Source organism: Rhamphochromis sp. 'chilingali' (genome assembly GCF_963969265.1).
Source record: "Rhamphochromis sp. 'chilingali' genome assembly, chromosome: 7".
Classification (NCBI taxonomy): domain Eukaryota; kingdom Metazoa; phylum Chordata; class Actinopteri; order Cichliformes; family Cichlidae; genus Rhamphochromis; species Rhamphochromis sp. 'chilingali'.
Window position 1 is genome coordinate 21464183 of NC_137934.1, and position 22277 is coordinate 21486459.

Consider the following 22277-nt stretch of genomic DNA (forward strand, 5'->3'; position numbering starts at 1 on the left):
GGACCATTAACATTGGCTGTGTCTCTGTATCAGTGAGACACTGCTCCACAATCTAGCTCCAGATCAAGGATATTGTAATCATGCCTTCTTCCAGTGGTTGAATAATGACCTTGGGTCATGTGATAGATGCCAACACCCAGTTCCCCTCAGCGCTTACTGAATTCTGGGATGTTATATTTTCCGTCTTTGACATGAGGGATCAAGTGGCCTGCTCCTTTATCTGGTTTCTTTTATTTTGTTGGCCGTGGGTGTGAGAATGCCTCCAAAACCGATGATGGTATTAAGACTTGCAGCTAACACAAAGGTGCTGAGTGTATCAGTCATCTGTTGACAATTTAAGACTTTTATAACAGTAACAAAAGTAATATTTTTCTGTTTTTACCTTCAGCATTTTCCTCTGATAGCTGCTGAGTTTGTTGTGAAATAGAGGAGCTGTGCATCAGATGAGGCACTGCATCAGCCTTACATAACAATTTTGACCTGTTGCAACATGTTTTCTTTTTTTTTGCAAAACTGCAAACACAATCGCGTTCGAAGTGAATGACATCTCAGCAGAACTGCTGGGAGTTTTGATACAAGTCCAAGGATCCAAACAGGATTTTTCTATGCATTTAAAAATAACCAAGGAAGCTGCTCCAGAAGCTGCATTTATTCTAAAAATCTGCATTTGCTGTTTGTCATCATTTGAAAAAAAAGCTTTCCTAACTACTCATATCAATTCATATCGTATCAAGCAATTTATAGCACAGAAAAGATGTATTTTGTTCTTAAAGGAATGGACCTACAGGGAGTGCAGAATTATTAGGCAAGTTGTATTTTTGAGGAATAATTTTATTATTGAACAACAACCATGTTCTCAATGAACCCAAAAAACTCATTAATATCAAAGCTGAATGTTTTTGGAAGTAGTTTCTAGTTTGTTTTTAGTTTTAGCTATTTTAGGGGGATATCTGTGTGTGCAGGTGACTATTACTGTGCATAATTATTAGGCAACTTAACAAAAAACAAATATATACCCATTTCAATCATTTATTTTTACCAGTGAAACCAATATAACATCTCCACATTCACAAATATACATTTCTGACATTCAAAAACAAAACAAAAACAAATCAGCGACCAATATAGCCACCTTTCTTTGCAAGGACACTCAAAAGCCTGCCATCCATGGATTCTGTCAGTGTTTTGATCTGTTCACCATCAACATTGCGTGCAGCAGCAACCACAGCCTCCCAGACACTGTTCAGAGAGGTGTACTGTTTTCCCTCCTTGTAAATCTCACATTTGATGATGCACCACAGGTTCTCAATGGGGTCCAGATCAGGTGAACAAGGTGGCCATGTCATTAGTTTTTCTTCTTTTATACCCTTTCTTGCCAGCCACGCTGTGGAGTACTTGGACGCGTGTGATGGAGCATTGTCCTGCATGGAAATCATGCTTTTCTTGAAGGATGCAGACTTCTTCCTGTACCACTGCTTGAAGAAGGTGTCTTCCAGAAACTGGCAGTAGGACTGGGAGTTGAGCTTGACTCCATCCTCAACCCGAAAAGGCCTCATAGGCTCATCTTTGATGATACCAGCCCAAACCAGTACTCCACCTCCACCTTGCTGGCGTCTGAGTCGGACTGGAGCTCTCTGCCCTTTACCAATCCAGCCACGGGCCCATCCATCTGGCCCATCAAGACTCACTCTCATTTCATCAGTCCATAAAACCTTAGAAAAACCAGTCTTGAGATATTTCTTGGCCCAGTCTTGACGTTTCAGCTTGTGTGTCTTGTTCAGTGGTGGTCGTCTTTCAGCCTTTCTTACCTTGGCCATGTCTCTGAGTATTGCACACCTTGTGCTTTTGGGCACTCCAGTGATGTTGCAGCTCTGAAATATGGCCAAACTGGTGGCAAGTGGCATCTTGGCAGCTGCACGCTTGACTTTTCTCAGTTCATGGGCAGTTATTTTGCGCCTTGGTTTTTCCACACGCTTCTTGCGACCCTGTTGACTATTTTGAATGAAACGCTTGATTGTTCGATGATCACGCTTCAGAAGCTTTGCAATTTTGAGACTGCTGCATCCCTCTGCAAGATATCTCACTATTTTTGACTTTTCTGTGCCTGTCAAGTCCTTCTTTTGACCCATCTTGCCAAAGGAAAGGACGTTGCCTAATAATTATGCACACCTGATATAGGGTGTTGATGTCATTAGACCACACCCCTTCTCATTACAGAGATGCACATCACCTAATATGCTTAATTGGTAGTAGGCTTTCGAGCCTATAAAGCTTGGAGTAAGACAACATGCATGAAGAGGATGATGTGGACAAAATACTCATTTGCCTAATAATTCTGCACTCCCTGTATATACAGCAGGATGTACCCACCCTTTCATGCTGTTCATGCCACACGTCTCAGTGTCGCAGCGTAACTTTTCACACACTGATGGATGCAGACGCCATGACATCAAATCTAATTTCAAGTTCCATGTTTGGAACTTCACAAATTAGAGGTTAAGCAACCAAAAGCCATGAGAGACGGCATGCTCCTATGGTATTGATTTGTCAGTGACAAGGGAGCCCTGCAGGGTGATCTTCGCCAACGGATGTGGTCTCTGCTGCTGCTTCTCTAATGACCTCTGACATCAGCAAGGCATTTTCTCCCAGGGAACTGCTGCTGATATTTTTCCCTTTTTCAGGCCTTACTCTGTAAGCACTACAGATGGTCATGTAGGAAAATCCCAGCAGATCACTGAGACCTGTGCGTATGACACCACCAACCAAGCCACTTTCTTCCTCATGCCAATGCTCAGTTTGAACTCATCTCTACATGCCTAAATGAGACAATTAAGATTTTTTTAGGTTCACCTAATAAAGTGGCTGGAAAATATATATTGTGTTTTTTTGGGTTTTTTTATTGGATCACTTTTTATTTAAATCTTACCCAGTGACCCAATGAGTAAAAAGGGAAAAATGCTCTAATCTGATCTAGAGGAAAAATTACCCACCATGCAGGTTATTTTTCCTCTGTGCAGGACTTTCACAAAGTATGATGACATCGCAGGAGAGCTAACGCCCACACGCTCCTTCAGCTTTACATTGTTTGCTCTGTGCTGTACATTGTTATGAGGGGAATTCAGTAGCTGCTATTCGCTTGTTTGATGTTTTGGTATATCCATTGTGTTTGTACAAAGCAAGCTGCTCGGTATTGTATCCTCTCTGACTGAAGGAAGTGATTTAAATATTTGCTTTTCCTCCCAGGGTGACATCACCTCAATGCTTACAGAGGAACAGACCATTAAAGAAGAGACACTAGGTGTGGAAAAAAAAAAAGGTTTTCAGGAATTTTTCTGTTCTTTCCTGGTTTAATGAAAGTGACTAATATAAAATCAGACATTTGACCTGTAGGAAACAAAGCAACATGATTGATTCATAGGAACCTTTTTCATGCCAACCTCAAAAGAAACTTCATGTTTTTAGCTTTATTATTAGTAACAAAACATGAAACAAAAAAATAAAATTCTCTGTGTTATTGTAGGTTTTTACCTTAAAATAAAAAGCACAACTTTTGTTTGTGATTTGGCGCTATGTAAATAAAATTGAACTCAATTATATTGAATCTATGTACAGTTGTGTTCATAAGGAACTAAAATAAGCTGTCGCTGTGTGTCCCTTCAAAGTGTGTCACTGTCACGACTTTGGTGGAAACTTTTGTCCGACTGACCGGTCTGACCTCATTCCCTCAAAACCTGAGGAAGAATTCATGCCTGTTTCACACCAACATGTCTACATTTTTTCAAAGGTTTTAAAGTCCTGGAGTTTTAAGGAAAGTCGAGTAAAAGGAAACAAAATTGAGTCAGTGTATTATCATTTTCATTTGTATTTCTCTCAAAGGTCAAAGGATTACAGTAAAATCAATAAAACACACGATTATCGCTCTTATTTAAATTAATCTATAAAAACCTCATCCTGACTACATTAAAAAACATGCTGGGTCATCTCTTCCCCCAGAAGTCCTCCCGTCTCTTCTGAGCGCGCTCCAGAACGGCAGACGCCATGGAGCAGGAGGCTCCAGAGCGCCATGACAGCACAGAGACCCTGTCGTCTGGGTAACAGATGCAAAAAGAAAAAAAAAGTCAAATAATTGTCATTTTAATTAGAAGGAGTTTATCTTAAAAGACATTTGGTTCACCTTCGTCTGAGCCACAGCCTCCGCCCGGACACGGACGCTCCCTGAACCTCAACCCCAGCTCACCTAAGAACATGCACAACAACCAGATTCATTGATCAGTCGCTAGCAAAGACACACACACACACACACACACACACACACACACACAGATTGCCTCCTGTGGTACACTATCTTTCCCTGTGTTCAGGTCTCAATATGAAATCCGAGCTGTTGAGAAAAATGAAATCTGAAAAGAAAATGAGAAGGAAGTGAGGAGCGGAGGGGAAGGCCAGGCCATCCGCCTGCCTGCAGCAGGAGGAGCTGCTTGTATAATAAGATAAGATAAGATAAGATAAGATAACCTTTATTAGTCCCACACGTGGGAAATTTGTTTTGTCACAGCAGGAAGTGGACAGTGCAAAAGTTATGACGCAAAAATTAGAATACAATAAGAATAAATACAGTACACAGCTGTACAGAATAGAATAAAATAATATACTATATACAGTAGAATAAAATAGAATAAAAATATACAATAAGATAAAAATAGAATACGAATGCTATATACAACTGAGTAAAAATACAACGATGCCAGAAAGGATTATTGCACTTAGTGTTATTGCACATGTGTGGATGTGTGTGTTTGTTCAGTTAAAGTCTTTGTTGTGGAGTCTGACAGCAGTGGGGAGGAAAGACCTGCGAAATCTCTCCGTCCCACACCGTGGGTGCCGCAGTCTCCCACTGAAGGAGCTGCTCAGTGCTGTCACAGTCTGCTGCATGGGGTGGGAGACGTTGTCCAACAGGGATGACAGCTTAGCCGCCGTTCTCCTGTCACTCACCACCTCCACTGGGTCCAGAGGGCATCCTAGAACAGAGCTGGCCCTTCGGATCACCCTGTTCAGTCTCTTCCTGTCCCCAGCAGAGATGCTGCCGCCCCAGCAGACCACACCATAAAAGATAGCAGAAGCCACCACAGAGTCATAGAAGGTCTTCAGGAGTGGGCCCTCCACCCCAAACGACCTGAGTCTCCGCAGCAGGTACAACCTGCTCTGCCCTTTCCTGTAGAGGGCGTCTGAGTTATGAGTCCAGTCCAGTCTGTTGTTCAGATGAACACCAAGGTACCTGTAGCTGTCCACAGCCTCAATGTCCATACCCTGGATGTTCAGTGGTTGCAGTGGAGAATGCTTGTGCCTGCGGAAGTCTACCACCAGCTCCTTGGTTTTACTGGCGTTGATCTGGAGGTAGTTCAGCTGGCACCAGTCCACAAAGTCTTGAGTCAGTCCTCTGTACTCCTTGTCGTCCCCATCAGTGATGAGGCCGACTATTGCAGAGTCATCAGAGAACTTCTGCAGGAAGCACTGGGTGGAATTGTGGGAGAAGTCTGCAGTGTAGATGGTGAAGAGGAACGGAGCCAGAACCGTTCCCTGTGGGGCCCCCGTACTGCAGACGACCCTGTCCGACACACAGCCCTGAGTCCTCACATACTGTGGTCGGTCGGTGAGGTAGTCCAGGATCCAGGTAGTGAGGTGATGGTCCACTCCAGAGTTCACCAGCTTGTCCTTCAGAACCGAGGGAAGAATAGTGTTGAAGGCACTGGAGAAATCAAAGAACATGATTCTCACAGTGCTTCCAGCGGTCTCCAGGTGAGCGAGGGAACGATGTAGGAGGTGAATGACGGCATCATCCGCTCCAATGCCAGGCTGGTAGGCAAACTGAAGTGGGTCCAGTGATGAGCTTGTTAGGCGCTGAAGCTGAGCCAGGACCAACCGCTCCAGGGTCTTCATCAGGTGGGATGTCAGAGCCACCGGCCTGTAGCTGTTGAGGTCCTTGGGGCGTGAAGTCTTTGGCACTGGTACAACACAGGAGGTTTTCCAGAGCTGTGGGACTCTTCCCAACCTCAGGCTCAGGTTGAAGAGGTGCTCCATCACCCCACACAGTTGGTCCGCGCAGGACCTGACGACCCTCGAGCTGATGCCATCTGGGCCCGCTGCCTTCTTGCCATTAATCCTCCTCAGTTCCCTCCTAACCTGGGTGGTTGAGAGAGACAGGCTGGAGCCTTGTGTTGAGTGTGTATTGGATGCTGTTGTTGGGGGTGGGGAGGAGTGAGCAGGGTGAATAGAGGAGGTGTGAAGTGTCTGAGGTGGAACAGCAGCAGTGGGGGTGGGTGAGTCTGCAGCCGATGTTGTAGACTGCCTCATGGCTGAATCAAATCTGTTGAAGAAATGATTCAGTTCATTTGCCCACCTCACATCCCTCCCAGGCAGAGAGTTCTGCTGTTTGTGGCCTGAGATGGTTCTGAGGCCTCTCCAGACTTCACCAACGTTGTTTTGCTGAAGCTGGTTCTCCATCTTCTGCCTGTAGCTGTCCTTCCCATTCCTTATCAGTCCCCTCAACTCTCTCTGCACCCTTTTCAACTCCTCTTTGTCTTTGGATTTGAAGGCCCTCCTCTTCTGCTTGAGGACAGCTTTAATTTCTGGGGTAATCCAAGGTTTGTTGTTGGAGAAACACCGTACAGTCCTGGTAGGTACGGTGTTATCCACACAGAAATTAATATAGTCAGTAATGCATGTAGTAAGGACTACATGCATACAAGTAATCAGGACTGAGGAGTAATTCATAAAAGTGTGCCAGTGTTACACCACGCTCTCCACATTAAATGTAACACTTTTCATGTTTACTCAAAAACTGCCAAAGCATGTAGTTCCTCCAACTCCTCTTGAGGCTCCAGCAGTCAGTCAGTCAGTCAACACAGGCTCACATGATAAAAATCTGTTTACAGCAGAAATAAACATGTTCACAGCCTGATACAAACACTGTTTTATCTCTGTAACTATTGTCTTCTTTCATAACAGATCCACAGGAGCTGAACCTTTATTTAGCTTACCCCGGTTGAATTGAAGGCCTACAGTCTGTATTATTATATATAGATATATATATATATATATATATATATATATATATATATATATATATATATATATATATATATATTTTATTTTATTTTTTTAATTATATTATTATTATTATTACTATTATATTGGCCTCTTTGACTGGCATGTATTTTATTGATTGAAAGGTGCTAGCTGTCTGCTAGACTTCACCTCATCTAACTGGAGTCACTGAACTCTACCTCTAGACCATGTTTGTGCTGTTGATGTTTTTTGTATTATTTTTAATACAATTATCTGACCAATAATATGACTGCTGTATTGTAACTGTGCCAAAAGATCGTCCAAGAACTCGGAGCTCCAGTTTTGATGAGTAAGTCTATGCTAACTAGCCAGCATTAATTATTGGCTTAGCACTCCAACCTGTTGCTCAAACACAGTCACTTGCAGCTACAGAGAACAACAACGTGGTAGCCAGAATGCTACATTTAAATCTCCAAAGTGGAGACTCCATCTTTAATTTACAGTCTCTAATGATTAACCTTATGTGTAATTTCATGAAGGAAGACCTGTAATCCCTCACCTCCCTGCTCACTTGGCTATTCAGCTGCTAGTCTATTCTTCTTTTTCCCATACTGCCAAACTTAATGGTGACATCATTGGTTTAGTCTAATCATTGTCTCCCTCACATTCTGTGAGCCAATGAGCCTTCATGCTTTCAATCTCAGCACTCTTCTATCAGTCTGCCTGTCAGACTGAGACCTCCCTCCCCATCTCTTCTTCACCCTGGTCTAACCACTGGAGAGTTTATTACTAAATTCTGTTGTGAGATAAATCAAGTTGAACTCTTCCAAATGATCACTCCTCACTGAACTATGAACAGTTTATGAATCGTATGTATGAAGGTCTGAGGTCTCATCCGCTTGCTGAGGGGATAAGAACATGGCAAGAGGTCTGAAGAAGACGATGATCTCTAATCCTAACACGGTTTTGGAGGCCACTTCCAACCCTTTAACACAACTTGATCCTGATAGGCTGCAGGAATACTAATAGACTGAGTGACCAATCAAAACTTAGAGGCAGTTTATATAAAATGACACCTTATTTAGAGCAATCCTGCCTGCTGATGAGCTTGTACTTTAAATCTGTTCTAACTGCTCAGTAACAGAACTGGTGGCTTTCTCCAGGTCTTTCCACACCACTGCACAGCCCAATCAAGTGCCTTAATTCCAGTTCTGATGCTCACCGTTGTGCTGAAAGTCTGGGTGTCTCAGGGTGCCCTGGAAACCATGCAGCGGGGCCGGGACAAGAGGCGGTGGCGCTGCAGCAGGTGAAAGTGTTTGCTTCATCCTGATTGGTCTAAACGAAGGGCTGGAGGCTGATTTGTGGTCATGGGCTGGGCTATAGGAGACAGCGATATTGTCTGACCACGCTTCCTTACGTTTGGCTGGTGTTTCTGACCCTGCTGCCATGGAAACAGCCGACCCACATCTCTGAACACAGAAAGAATCACATCAGTGTCACAAGCCGATATCATTTAAGTTCAGATGATCTATACTTTCATCACTACCTGATGTTTGAGTGGAGAAGAGCCATCAGTGCTCCTCAGTTTCCCAACCAATATAGCGCCTCCTGCAGGACAATCACAGGCATTAATGTATTTATGTGCTGGCAGTAACATCTGCTCATTTACACCAATTTATTTATGACTCTACCAGCGTGGCTTTGCATGATTCACAGATCACAATAATCCTTCTTTATCTTACACAGGGCCTTAGTGCGGACCCTCAGTTCATTCTCTGTCTGACAAATTCTGTTTTAGCTCCTCTCCCTTTAACACACTCTTCTGATTGGTAAGCCCTTCGTATATAGGCTCTTTGACATCACACAGCCCTAAAAGCAAAAAAAAAAACTGTGATAAACTGAGCTTCTGGCTCACACTGACTACTTGACTTCATTACCTGAAACATTGGTCATGTTTAATAATAAAATCCATCAGTAGAACAAAAGATAAATGTCAAAGTAAGTAATGGGAATATGCATAAGTCTTTGGGATAAAAGAATGAGAATTACAGCTGACAGATATCAGAGTTTTTTTTTACGTGTTGGTCTTTCCTCATGGATTCCGATGAACTTCAATCCATTCAGAATGTGTAATTTCAGTTTAGTTAATATTCTTCTCCCAGGTCTTGGCAATCGGGAGACAAAACATGACCACTCTGCTTTTCTACAACTGGTAGGGTTGGTGTTGGATTCCTGACGACTTGGACCTCAAACACTTAAAAAGCAAATAAAAAGCTCAGATAGGAGCCAGTGGGTTTAAGATCTGGTAAAAAACCTTTTTAACCTGCATGCAGTTGATGCCAGATTAAATGTGATTAGGTCACAGAACTCGAACTCGACTCGAACCAGCTTAATGTTACAGGTTACACTGCATCTATTTACTTATTAAATATGAAATTTATCTATCTAATGTGAAGGAAAGATGTCTGCATACCAGCAGCAGGGGTGGTCAGGTCGTGATGAGTCCTCTGAACCGGCTTCATTTTTATCTCGGGAGTTGGCAGCCTTCCTTCCTCTCTATGCGCGCGCGCGCGCGCGCACACACACACACACACACACACACACACACACACACACACACACACACACACACACACACACACACACACACACACACACACACACACACAGTTCCTGAGAATGAGCGAGGCTGCTTTGATCTGAGTGTCAAACTTTTGAGTCACTGTTTTCTTCAGCAGAAATGGAGCTGAATCGAGGCCCTTCTGTCTCCTCTCAGACGTCACGTCGGTTTCATGTGAAGTAACCAGCTAATGCTAGCAGACGACTGAACCTTTAAACCAGCTGCAGCAGACCTCATCTAACCTGTGGGTCTGTCCTGGTCTTTATGATTGATGATGTCATTCCTTGGTGCTGCATTTGATTGGCTGTAGTGTGTTCTCATCTACAGAGAGGTGACAGATTGAAGGGAAAAAAAACAGACGAGTATCCAGGATCTCTGACAGTTTATCCTGGTTTTTCCTTTCATTTGTCACCAGCCTCATCAGGCTTATTTCCTTTATTTTTCTGGATAACTCAAACTTCAATCTGACCTTTTAAAATAATTTCTTCTTCTATTTTTTTCTCATTTTTTATCAATAAACTCCTGAGATTATCTGTCAAATCCAGTAGAGACAGTCCCTCCATTACTCCGCTATCCTTTCACAGAGAACAGTGAGAGAAAAGAGAGACTGTAAAGAGGAAACTCACTCATCTGTAGTTTCTTCTTCTTCCTGTTTTTCCTCTTCTTCTTCATCTTCTTTTTCTTCTTCCCCCCAGGCTGTACGGCGTTCAGCAGGAGGTCCCGGTACGGCTTGTTTTTTTATTCGTGTGTCCTTGCTCATTTGCTGTGTTTCTGAGCCTGCGATGGAGGATCTCTTACTGGAGTGACTGAACAGACGACAGAAATCAGCACAGAGCAGCGTTCAGTTCTTTCTTTTACTTCTAACCAGCTGCATCTCTCACCTAGCCAGGTCCAGGGGCTCCACACAGGAAGTGCTGTAGCTGTGGCGGTCAGGTGAGGAGTCGGGGGGAAAGCAAGGGGAGGCAGGGTCATTAGCTGAGACCGTAGTGTCCGTCGGCTCCCACAGAACATTGTGTTCGGATACCAGCTGGCTCAGATGGTCTCTGGAAAAGTTGGTCCCCCAGGCGCGATGACGATACAACAACGCCTTCTGCCTCAACTCCTTCACCTGGAAACAAATAAATGGATCATCCCACCTTCTAAGGAAGAAGTCTTTATTTCCAGACATTTTTTGCTGGCTGTAATAAGCAGCTCATGGAGGTTAAGACTGTAACTGAATTCCCGTAAGAACTTAGTTGGATAGCTGTTTTAAAGCATTATCTAAATGAACTTCAGATAACTGGCCACAGACGCCAGTCGGTCAGAAACTGTATGAGTATCAGAACTGTAAACACTGTGTGCGCGGTGAGTCTGACACCAGCATTATGAAGTTTGCGGATGACAATACAGTCATTGTGCAGAGATGAGGCAAGACTGGAGGCCAGGTGGAAAATAACCTTTCTCTAAGTGCAGATAAGATCAAGGCATGTACATGTGTGATCTCACCTGGTCTTGCAGCATCCAGCAGCTTCTAAAGAAATCACAGCACAGACTTAACTTTGCTGAAGAAATTTGGAATATCGGCCAAAGTCCTTAGCAACGTTTACAGATGTGCAGTCGCTACCTCAGTCACAGTGCAGCTTCAGAACAGGAAGACTTATCTCCTGCAGCTCAGTACATCTCAGGAGCAGCCTTGACGTCACTACAGGACATTTACACCTACAGGATTGTAGGGAGTGTCCATAACATCGCCTACCCAAACTTCTGCCCTTCAGTATATGCTACAGTGGTCTGAAATCAAGGGCAGACTCCTGAATAAGACAATCAGTACTGCCCCTCTCCTACCCTATCACTGCTGTAACTATTATTATCTGCTATTGCACTTTCTCATTTCTACTTCAATCTAGAAGTTTTCAGTAGAAAAATTTACATTATCTAATACTGAAAGCAGAAGATCAGGTGAGGAGCGAGACCAGGAAAATGGTTGTGATTGTTTCACTGGGATTCATCCTCCAGGTTGAGGCTGTCGGTGTGGAACTCTTCTGTAACGTCCTGAGAGGTCAGACACTCAGAGGAAACGACCAAACTGTGGTGCACTTTTCTTCCCATGACTTCATCCACTTTCAAAAATCAAAATAAAGATGATATAATCCAGACATGAATGGTAAATGGGCTGGTACTTACATAGTTCACCAGTGTGTGAATGTGAGAGTGAATGAATAGTGGAATTGTAAAGCGCTTTGAGGGTCTCGAAAAGCACTATATAAATGCAATCCATTATTAATATTATTATTATAGTGCCTTTCAACTCAATGCTCCGTGCTCAAAGCACTTTCTACCACAGATTATTTTTAGAGCCTAACTCCTGCGATAAACGAGGGACCACTGTATTAATATAGAGATCCTCCAGATTTAAACTGTATTACCCTTCCAGGACCTGAAGCTCAGGAAAGCACTCCACCAACAGCCAAATCCATCTGTTCTCTGATTGAATTGTTAAGTTTGGTCAATGTCATGTCAATCACAATCAGCTGAAAGGAAGAAAAATTGGGTCAAAATTTGTGCTTGCAAGTTGAAAGTCACACACAGCCAGGGAACTTGAGCGCAGAGTTTTACACATAGTATTTTGCTTTGTATCTGTAAGCAGACCTTAACGAAAAAAAAAAAATTGCAACTTGTGTAAATATTTTTTACAAACAAGTACAAAATATTTATGACCACAATTTGAGCCCATATTTCTATGCCACTGAAAAGTAAAAAACACCAGAGTGGAGTGGTTTCAACTTAACTTCCACACACATAGGTCACCGCCAACCTATCTAGGGTTAGGGTTCACTTCCAGCCATTTCTGCAAGGCTTTGAACACGCATATGGAAACGCTTTAAGCAGAAAACGTTAAAGTTGAAATAAATGTTAATATCTAGTTTTTAAAAATGTGCTAATTTAGCATGCAGCTAAAACAAAACTTAACTGTAACACTTGACAGGTTCCTGGTGACCTCAAGGATGTTAACTGGGTTAATTAATTTAACAAGATTAATTTGATGAACTTTTAACATTGCTGCCATTGTACATTGTTTTCTTTACTCTGAAGTTTGCATAGGAATGCTATGAAACCCCCTTATGGTCACAGAGGGGGATTTCTTTTTTCTGGATAATTTCTCTGTTTACTTGAAGTAAAGTTTCCATTGTCTGTGACCACATAAAAAGGCTGAGATACAGCATTGTGTGTTTAGCAGAAAACTGCAGCTGTTTGTGACCACAGCGCGTAGTTACTGTCTCAGCTGTGACTGTCAGGTAGTCAGGTAGTCTTCACTGACTGTAACGGTGTTTGGTGTTAATATCCTAACTGGAACACATCAGTTAAAGTCTTAGTGGAAGCTTCTGTATCCCTGAACTCCTGTGGTGTAGTGCTGACACACCACAGCTATCAAACAAGAACCACAGCTTTAAACAGCACGGACAGATACTTCCGTGACAGCATACAATCGACCACAAATGATCTTTAAGTCTGAGCAGTAACCGTAAGCAGCCAAAGCCTCGGCAGCTTTATCCTGCCTTCTAAAAAAGGCAATAAGCAAGAAATGCATCATGTCACATCATCAGTCCTTTCTATAGCATCTGCACAGTGGGATAAAGGCAGGGATAAAGCAAAAGGTTTTGAAGACGGATGCAAAAATTATGTCAAAAATATTCCCTGTTAGGAAAGAACTTTCTAATTGTCACTCTAAAGGAGCTCCAACAAAAGCAGCAGCTACAACAATATTTCTTAATACACTTTATACATTTACATTAAGACTGGCTGAAGATAATTTCAGTCCAGCAGTTACTCACCAGACTGCCTTTAGAGCGTCAGGGTTGCCTGAGGCAGCTTCCTAATGATTTAGCACCTCCTGACTTTTCTTGTTGATGTCAAATACACTGTTATCAAGGTGTTTCTACACAGGACGAGGTTAAAGCAACAAGACTGACCAGGAACCACTGGATCCCAAACAAATTCAACAACGTATAGAAATAACCATTAGTGACTTTGGTACCTCTCAAAGAGTCTTGAACTATTATACCTAAAGCTTGACAGTGTTACATTCTGAAGAGTTTTTTTCATGTAAAGGATCCTAAGACCATCCCCCTCTGCTGTCTTTGACTACCAACAACATTAGACCCTCAAAAAATTCTACAGTTTGCAATCTGAGTACAAAGAGGAGCTCAAACTACATAGGGTCATGCCATGCCTGAGTCCCTTTCATTCACTGCTAAACTTTACAGAGGCACATGTTCAGTGTGGTGTCCTCTTTTGTTGGCTCATACTGCATCCACTGATCCTGAGACCCTCCACATCTTTTGAGCCTTTTTAGAGACATGAAATCTGATAAATCTGCACTTCAGCTTCAGCTGATTGTTTCATATGTGCTCTGAGAGGTATAATAAAAACTCAGAAAACTCTGTCAGCAGTCCAAACATTTCCAGATCTGTATGTGCTCCAATGAACCCTTCTGTCCTAAAAGTTATACAAAGATGACAAATTTAAATACTTGCATGTTGACTATATTGTGCAGCCTGACAGATTCGACAGTGAATGCTGCAGTCCAATCATGCCCAAGTTACTTGGAACGCAGCAACATGATGAGGCAACAAGAGCATGTGTGAATAATCGGAATAGAGTGGATCAAAAGACAACACAAATTCGTAGAAAGTGTGTTGGTTGGTGCACGTGATTGGCACATTAGCAAATTAATGAGTGAGCAGGAGGGAAGTGCTGAACAACAAGTTTCCTGCAGATTTATGGGAAATGATTTAAAGGTTTGCGCAACCAAATGTGCATTTGCTCAAAAGTTCTTCCGCCTTTCTCAGATCATGCTGGGATCAAAAGTTAACAATGAAGCTGCTAATAAAGATGCTGATCTGCTCTGATTGTGTAATGTGTCACAGTAGATTCTTGTAAAAAGTCACCCAACCCTGACCCCAGCCCAACCCTGGATAACCCTGACCCTATTCTGAAACCTCAGAATGTTTCCAGTCTGAACCTAACCGAGCAACCCAGCACCAGTAAGCCTGACGCTGCACCTCTCTCTGACAACTGTCGCCCTGATGAATTCACAGCTTGTGACGCCAGCCGACAACTTCCCTGCACACACTGGAAGTTTTTGAAGGCCACCGCAGGCTTGGAAAGCTTAACCAGATGGTTACACCTCCCACAGATTCACTGATCTTATTTTCACTGAGCAGCTGTTTCTGTGTGAAAGAATCTGCAGCACAGGTAGCTTTAATCTTCTACTGACTTTATTAGACAAAACCCTCAAAAATATACTCCTGAATGCTACTTCACAAAGTTTCCTGTGAAGAGTGGAGGTCTGGTTTTAAGAGGGCGGAAATTCACAATCAAACCACATTAAAAGACTTTTGTAAATGCTTGCTGTTTACAGCCAGTTATGCAATACATATGTTAAAGAAAGGGACAGAAATATGTGCCCGACGCTGTAAGATCGGTGTACATTTTGACCTTGAAGCACCTCTGTAGTCGTGCGTGGGTTATTTCCATTTATAAATGGAACTGGTCTGACCCACTTTAGATCAAACTAGGCTGCATGCTGCCCACGAGCAAAGATCAGTCTGATGCCCCTGGAATCAAATATAAAGTCAATTCCGGTTGTTTTGGTCTTTTTAAGTGTCAGACAAACTTCTGACTGACAACTAGTTAGCCAGCAAGTGTGCAGAAAAGATGGTGATGGTGAAAACGCTTTATCACTGGACTCCACACCCATCCTTCAAACAGTTAGGCCTTTGTGCAGCGTGTTTTTGTAGATACTTGCCTGCAGAAAGGCCTTTTCTCCAGAAACCCACTTGCGCTGTGTAAGCTGAATGCTGATTGGTTGAGGAGTAGGAAAAGCCAAAATAGCTACCGCAAGGTTGAAGAGGAACAGGAGAAGCTCGAATGAAACGTCAAAGATTTAAAAAGACGGCATGAGACATAGAGACAGCGGTTGCAGTGGACACGTTCACTTTCACTTCAGATCTTTAAAGAACTTCACTCTTCTCTGTAGCTGATGGACCAGCAACACCCAAAGCTGGAGCGGCCCAAAAGCCAGCTGCACCACAGACTCTGGGCACTGCCTCCATCAGGCAGCAGATGCTCTCTGCAGGGGAAGCAGGAGCTCACTATAAGAGCAGCAAAGCAGCAGCATGGATGGAGCTGCAGGAACAGCTTCAGGAAATATTCAGTTGAAACAGGAGAGTTTAAAGTGTTTCATGTTGCTGTGACAACGCTTTCCATCCATCTGGTAGGAGCATACCTGTGTGTGTGTGTGTGTGTGTGTGTGTGTGTGTGTGTGTGTGTGTGTGTGTGTGTGTGTGTTGCTGATAGAAAACCAGAGTGCTAGTGTCAGCAGTGAAACCACAGAGCTTCATTTCAGGGAAACATGTCAGACTTAGTCATACACACACACACACACACACACACACACACACACACACACACACACACACACACACACACACACACGCAAACACGCACACAGAAACACACACACACGCACGCACACAGAAACACAAAACAGGAAAACACACACTCTGTTCAGGCAGCATTGAGGGTGATCAGTGATCAATGCTGATGACTGGGGCTTACAGTTAAACATGGTTAAATACTGTTTGAAACACTGAATGTTAAACACGTTATTTTAAATCCTCCGGTGTGTTTGTCCGCTGCTGGATGGTGGAAAATGTCAAATTCAGAGTGAGGGGAAGCTGTGTAACAGTGCAGAGCAAGCACCCAATCTGACCCTGACTCAGGAAATCAGTTAACAGGTTGTGTGAAAGATAAGGAGACAGAGATGAATGGGAACGGTTTCAGGCATCTCCAGACACTTTCAGACCTGTCACATGAGCTCTTCTCAGTGCAGAGAACAAGGCACCGTTGGAGGCCCGACAAGCTTTGGTGTTCTCTGTGAAGGAAGGTTGAGCTGCACTGTGAGCAGAGGGCCCACTGTTAGAGGATGGGCACTGTGATTGGGTCATTTTGTAGGCTTTATTTCTGTAAATTTGTGGTTTTGTCAGTTTTGGTCCTCCATATAACCAGGTAAGAAACAAACTTTGAACCTCTCTCTTCTGTGCTCTGCTATGACCTCTGGTCAGTGTCTGATAGCGTCTCCACCTGCATAACTATACATAAATTAATATGTGTGAAACAGGCTGAGCACTGTGAACGGCTTCGCCGGATCCTGACCTGTTGGGCAGCGCTGTCCATGGCTCCGCCTCCCTCTGGGATCCTGCAGAGGGGAGAACGAAAGCTCGACTCATACTCTGTTAACATCCTGCCAGACACAAACAAACGATTTAATGAATTAGTTTATGAGCACAAAAAATGAGCAACACACACACACACACCTGTATCCTCTCCGCACTTGGCGCGGAGGGGGCATATCTCTCTGAAGAGCATCCCGCTGGAGGCGGGGCTTCTTCTGTGACTCCTCCTTCCTCCTCCTGGTGGTCTGTAGGTTGAAACAGAACAGATGTGTGTGTGCAGCTCATCAGCAGCTGTGGCTGTTTGCTTAAAGAGGTGTTACACTTAAACCTACACCATCACTGATTAATGGCTTTAAAGATGAGTAATGGTATAAATGCCTCTGGGAACAAAGGCTTTAAAAAATATGAAAATAGAGTACACAGTCAAAATGCTCTGCTTGGTCCCTTCCTCAACTCAACCTCTGCTTTCTGCTTATTTACAGTGACTTTCTTAGTCTGACATACATCCATTACAAAGTGCCATTATACTCAAATCTTAAAAAAAATCACATTTACAGGTCTTTGTGCTTGAGTCACATGCAGAAATCATAAAATTTCACAGAGCCGACCTCACTGAATGCATTCAGGGTTGTTTTAACTGACCTGGAGTCTGCTCTGCATGACCACTCCTGCTCATTTATGGCCCGAGACTTCCTGGAAACTGACACTCACAGGTCTCATTTCTCCCGCTTCTGTTCTGAAAGCAGAGCTTTTAACTGTGACACACTGGTAATGGAGTCTTATCTGCCTATCTGACACTCTTCTTCACCTCGCCAGCAACTCTGTCTGTCATACTCCTCATCTCTTCTCTCTCTCCTAGTCTCCTGCACAAAACCAATAAAATCTAACCCAGTCAGCCCTGGAGGTTGACGCTTGGCGGGACACAAAGAAGAATCGTCTTGCCTGCAGAACAGCAAATGAATGTGGGGCAAAGTCTTCCTACTGCAGAATTACATATAAACTCAAAGATATAAGACAGAAAAAAAAGACATGAACTGGTTTGGTTTCCAAAAACACTCGAGGATCCAAACACACCATTAACCAAAGTATAAAGTGCAGAAATCAGCATCAGGATGCCTCGAGCTGAGCCTCTACCTTTCACACTGCCTGTGCCAAGCAGAGGTTTAGGTTGTTGACCTTCAGGCAGAGGACCATCAGGTTGGTGTGTGACCTTCAAAATACTATGTGACTTTTCAGGGCATAGTTCACTACACTAAGTAGGTCTTCACATCTGCACACATCTGTACCTTGTATGTTTGGAAGAGCGGGACTCTCTGACCCTCCAGGTGTTTCCGAAGCCGGGGGCCAGCAGGTGGCGCCAGACCCTGGAAGCTGCACTGATACTCTGTTTTCATGGAGACAGGGTTTATCTTGAAGGGCGGGACAGACCGGCTGCTGGAGTGCAGCACCTAGAGAGCAGAAGTGATAATCAATCAATGAAAAGATCCACAGCATCCACAGGTGTGATCATCTCGTTTCCACCTTTCACTCTGCGCCCCAGTATCTGTGTTTAAAGCTCGGTGCTGACCCCTGCTGTGCACAGCAGTACACAGTGTGCTATCAAACCACCCAGAAACTCTGAGTAAGCAGTGGCATATTCATCAAAGGGTAAAATCTGTGACAACCACATATGATTACCACAGTAAAAAACTATACAAAACAGTTGATTTACACAGTATCAGCACTTTGTGGCATTCATGTGCGACTGATCTGATCAGAAAATGTTACAGAAATGAATGTTTGTGACTTAATTTTATTTCAGTTCCGGTTGTGAAATAAAAAACTTTACGAATAGAAATTCATTTCATTTCTTTGATGTGAATATTTTACTTTTATGAATGCTTCCATTTATTTAGATACTGTTTCAAATGACTCACTAAAACTGTACGTTTATCATTAAATGCACCACAAAGAAACAAGCATAATTCCTAATATTATCTATTAACTTTTTTACTCTTTTTCTTTAATTTTTCTATTTATTTTATTTCTGTGTTTTATTTACAGTTGTACACAGATGATAAACTTTTGCAACTTTTAAAAATAAGATGCTTTCATAAATTTAACGACTAATAAAAACAAGACAAAAAATGCAGCATGTTAGAAACTCTACAAAATGACTCTGATTGGCTGAGACTTTTATGAAACTCACTGTCTTTGAAATTATGATCTCGAACTAATTTACTGGAAATATATTTACAGTTTTTATTTTTCTTGCACTCGGCAGTTTTTATTGATCGGAGTGTGCTGGACACAAGGCTCCTCAGGGTAACGTCCAGGTCACACCTGAGGAGCACCGCATGTTTGGTTTATGAGCCGTCGGTGGGCCTGCTCTGCAGCAGCACACCTGGATCTGTGGGAGCTCAAACCTAGGTGTGCATCTGGTCTCACCTGCTCTGCAGTCAGTATGGGCGAAGCAGCAGCGGCTGTTGGCTTCTTCCATCCAAATTGTCTGTGATACTCTGAGTGTTTCCCTCCTGACCTTTGACCTCCTGATCTCAGCCCCACCTTTTGTCTCAGCGCATAATCAATCTACAGGACAAGAACATGACATGCTGTTGGATAGTCTTCAAAGAAACAATGAGGATTTGTCAGTTTTTGCAGACTTCACCTCAGCCCCTGATGGCGCTGGCTGCCCGTTAGCTGCTGTTGTCACAGACTGGCTGGGCTGTGGTTGGCTGTCAGGCTGCAGGGGACGGGGCTTCACTGAGGAGAAAAAGAACATGAAACTGCGTGTTGAACATTCAGAACATTAAAGGTCTGTCGGTCATCTGGAGCTGGTTTAGTTTCTCTTTGCTTTATGATATTTGAATCAGTCATCACGTAGCTGCTGCTCCATGTATTTACTCACCAGGTTTTCCATCAGCTGCCGGTTCCTCAGCAGGTCGTGGTCCGGCTGGAGTTTCCGGCTCTGTGGGGGATCCGGGATTTGCTGTTGGTGGATTGGGCTCTGGGGAGGGCATCCTCCTGTGGGCTGAGTGGCTCCTAAAACCTGGCAGTTTGAGAATCATCAAAATTTCCGGCTCGTTCTTTCACTGATAAGACAAACACGATCAAATGAAACATCCTGGAGAGTCTGACCTTTTAGTTAAAGCTGTTTTAGCAAAATGAACTAAACTTCAGGCTTAATCTGTAGTCAGAGAACAGTGTGAACGACTTCTGCTTTCCTCCTGCTGTTCAAATTGGCCTCTTTGTGGAGGCTGTTAGAAAGAGCAATGAAGGTAAACAGGACTTTGTGACTGAATGCAGTCATCCTTGAACTCCAGTGTGACGCTCACATTAAAGACACGTGTGCCACAGCTGGATGTCAAAGCTGGATCTGCAGCCTCTTCTACTTCATATACACCTTCATTATGCAGCAGCAGCATGAGGTTCCTACCAGCAGAGGGCGCTGCTCTGTGAGCCAGAGAGTGCTGCTGCTCATCACCTGGAGGATGGAGCAGAGAGGTGGAGGACTGAGCTGGGCCTAGAGGCCTCCTCAGGCGCTGAAGACCCGGCTCCCTGCTGACACCTGACAGACGAACATCTCATGTGTTCAACCACTTCATGTCAGAGCTCAGGTGCAGCTTGTGTTTGTTTTATTGTGGTGGTTTCGTGTTTCTTACCCATCTCATCGGAGCGAAGACCGGCCAACGGCATGCAGCGCTGAGGAGACGCATTTCTGGAGCGGGAAACACCAAAGCTCTTCTGATACTCAGTCTGACTCTACAACAAAGACACAGAGGTGCAAAGGCTCACAGGATGGAAACAGGTACAAGGTATGATTGAAAAAACTGCTGATCAATTAATCATCAATAGATTAATTATTTTTTAATATAAATATTGGAACTTGTTGCTGTGCAGGTAGATTTAAGGTCCTTACATCCACCGGTTAGTTTCAAAATAAAACTCTGCAGTTTATAACAGTTCAGCGCCAGTTCTTCACGTCTTTATCTGAAAAATCATCTTTCAAAATAAAAGCAGTAATATGGTGCACTCTTAAGCGAAACAGCTTCAGGTCGACGTGTTTTCGGTGTTGCAGTGAGGTGTATATTGTGTTGAATGATTTGGATGGTCTGACTTCATCGGATTAAATCCAGATTAATCCCTCCTCTGCTATCACATGCAGACTGAGGGTCAGGATAACTCATTGTGCAGCATCTGCTGCTAATGCTAACACCTGTTGCGTTGTTTACCTTGAATCGGACGGTCATGGCGCGCTTGCTGCTCTCCAGACACCGCGAGAAGTCACCCCTCTGTCATCACGCGACAGGTTAACTCGTTAACTAGTCGGTTAATGTGCTATAACTAGCTAACTAGCCTGACCAACATGCTGCTAACGACCGGCTCCGCTTCTCTCTTCGGACTAAATCACGGAAACAAGCTACCCCGGTTGCCATGGCAGCTTAGTGTCGTGCGCAGGCGCGTCCACAGCGGGGCGGCGTAGGACGGTGCGTCACTGGACCGACATATTGCTCCGGGATATCTTATGAAGGCAGAGGTCCAAACAGGGTAAAACCACCATTAAAGCACTTGGATGTGTTACAAATGCTACAGCGCTGTCTACGAAACCGGAAGTTTACTTAAATAAAAAATGTTTTAACTTATTATATAATTATGTATAATAATATATTGCCTAATATTTATTTTACAATCCTGCAGCTTGTAAACATCAAATTAAAATAACGTAATTATTTCAACACGTGTACTGACCTGTCAATCACGTGGCTCAAAGTCGTCAAAACGGCTAAACAGAAAACTGGACAGCTGTAGCTCAGATGTGAAGGTCTAATAAATGGGTAACAGATTCAACAGACAAATATAATTCTCATGAATTTCCTGGTTACATTATTTTAATTATTTCGTTTACGTAAACCAAGATTTAAGTCAGTTTAGTCGGGTTAAAATGACTATTATTTATTGTGATATTTTAACAGTGAGATGTCCCACAGGAGGTACTCACCTGTGAAAAATCATACCATGGTGTTTAGTTTTCTCCTACTGGAAAAGTCGAAATGCAGCATAGACATCTGGTATTTTATATAGAAACAGAAACGGACACGTTAAATCCAGCTGAAGCAAGTGCTGAAGAGACAAAACCGGCAGTTCCTCCAACGTCCACCAGAGGCTCCCATTTAAAACCATCCACCCTACAGCCTGGTTAAAAAAAAACATGCTGCCTCTATTAACATTTTTCTTTTTAACAACAGCTTTGCAGAGAATTATGTTTTACAATGATTTATGTTCACTTCAGGCTCCAAAAGTGAACAAGATGGTAATGTTTAGGCTTCATAATGCAGGAACAGTTGACAGCATTGACATCACTAATGATTCAGGTCATAATCTATTAAAGCATATAT

At 43.2% G+C, this 22277-nt stretch overlaps 1 protein-coding gene across 4 annotated transcripts; it reads right to left on the reverse strand.

Annotated features, from left to right (window-relative positions):
- Positions 1–3535: 3535 nt before the first annotated feature.
- On the reverse strand, positions 3536–21440 carry mdm1 (Mdm1 nuclear protein). Of its 4 annotated transcripts, none has more exons than XM_080887571.1 (16): positions 21114–21440; positions 20544–20643; positions 20366–20449; positions 19790–19930; positions 19550–19644; positions 19330–19470; positions 18189–18350; positions 17044–17147; positions 16883–16970; positions 10567–10793; positions 10312–10491; positions 9539–9621; positions 8612–8673; positions 8288–8534; positions 4175–4237; positions 3536–4087 (listed from the first exon to the last, which is right to left on the reverse strand). In XM_080887571.1, the coding sequence occupies exons 1-16, from the start codon at positions 21129–21131 to the stop codon at positions 3978–3980; spliced, it is 1905 nt and encodes a 634-aa protein (XP_080743697.1). In that variant the 5' UTR covers positions 21132–21440; the 3' UTR covers positions 3536–3977. The 4 variants fall into 4 exon arrangements, with proteins under 4 accessions (XP_080743697.1, XP_080743698.1, XP_080743695.1 ...); XM_080887569.1 differs by having other exon boundaries at positions 3544–4087; positions 20318–20449; positions 21114–21438; XM_080887570.1 differs by having other exon boundaries at positions 3546–4087; positions 16883–16925; positions 20318–20449; positions 21114–21437.
- Positions 21441–22277: the final 837 nt, after the last annotated feature.

Coding starts and splice junctions, on each gene's coding strand:
- mdm1 (XM_080887569.1), bottom strand. Junction 20,450..20,543: donor TCTTCGCTCCGATGAGATGG/GTAAGAAACACG, acceptor TTCGTCTGTCAG/GTGTCAGCAGGGAGCCGGGT. Junction 4,088..4,174: donor AGGCTGTGGCTCAGACGAAG/GTGAACCAAATG, acceptor TCTGTTACCCAG/ACGACAGGGTCTCTGTGCTG.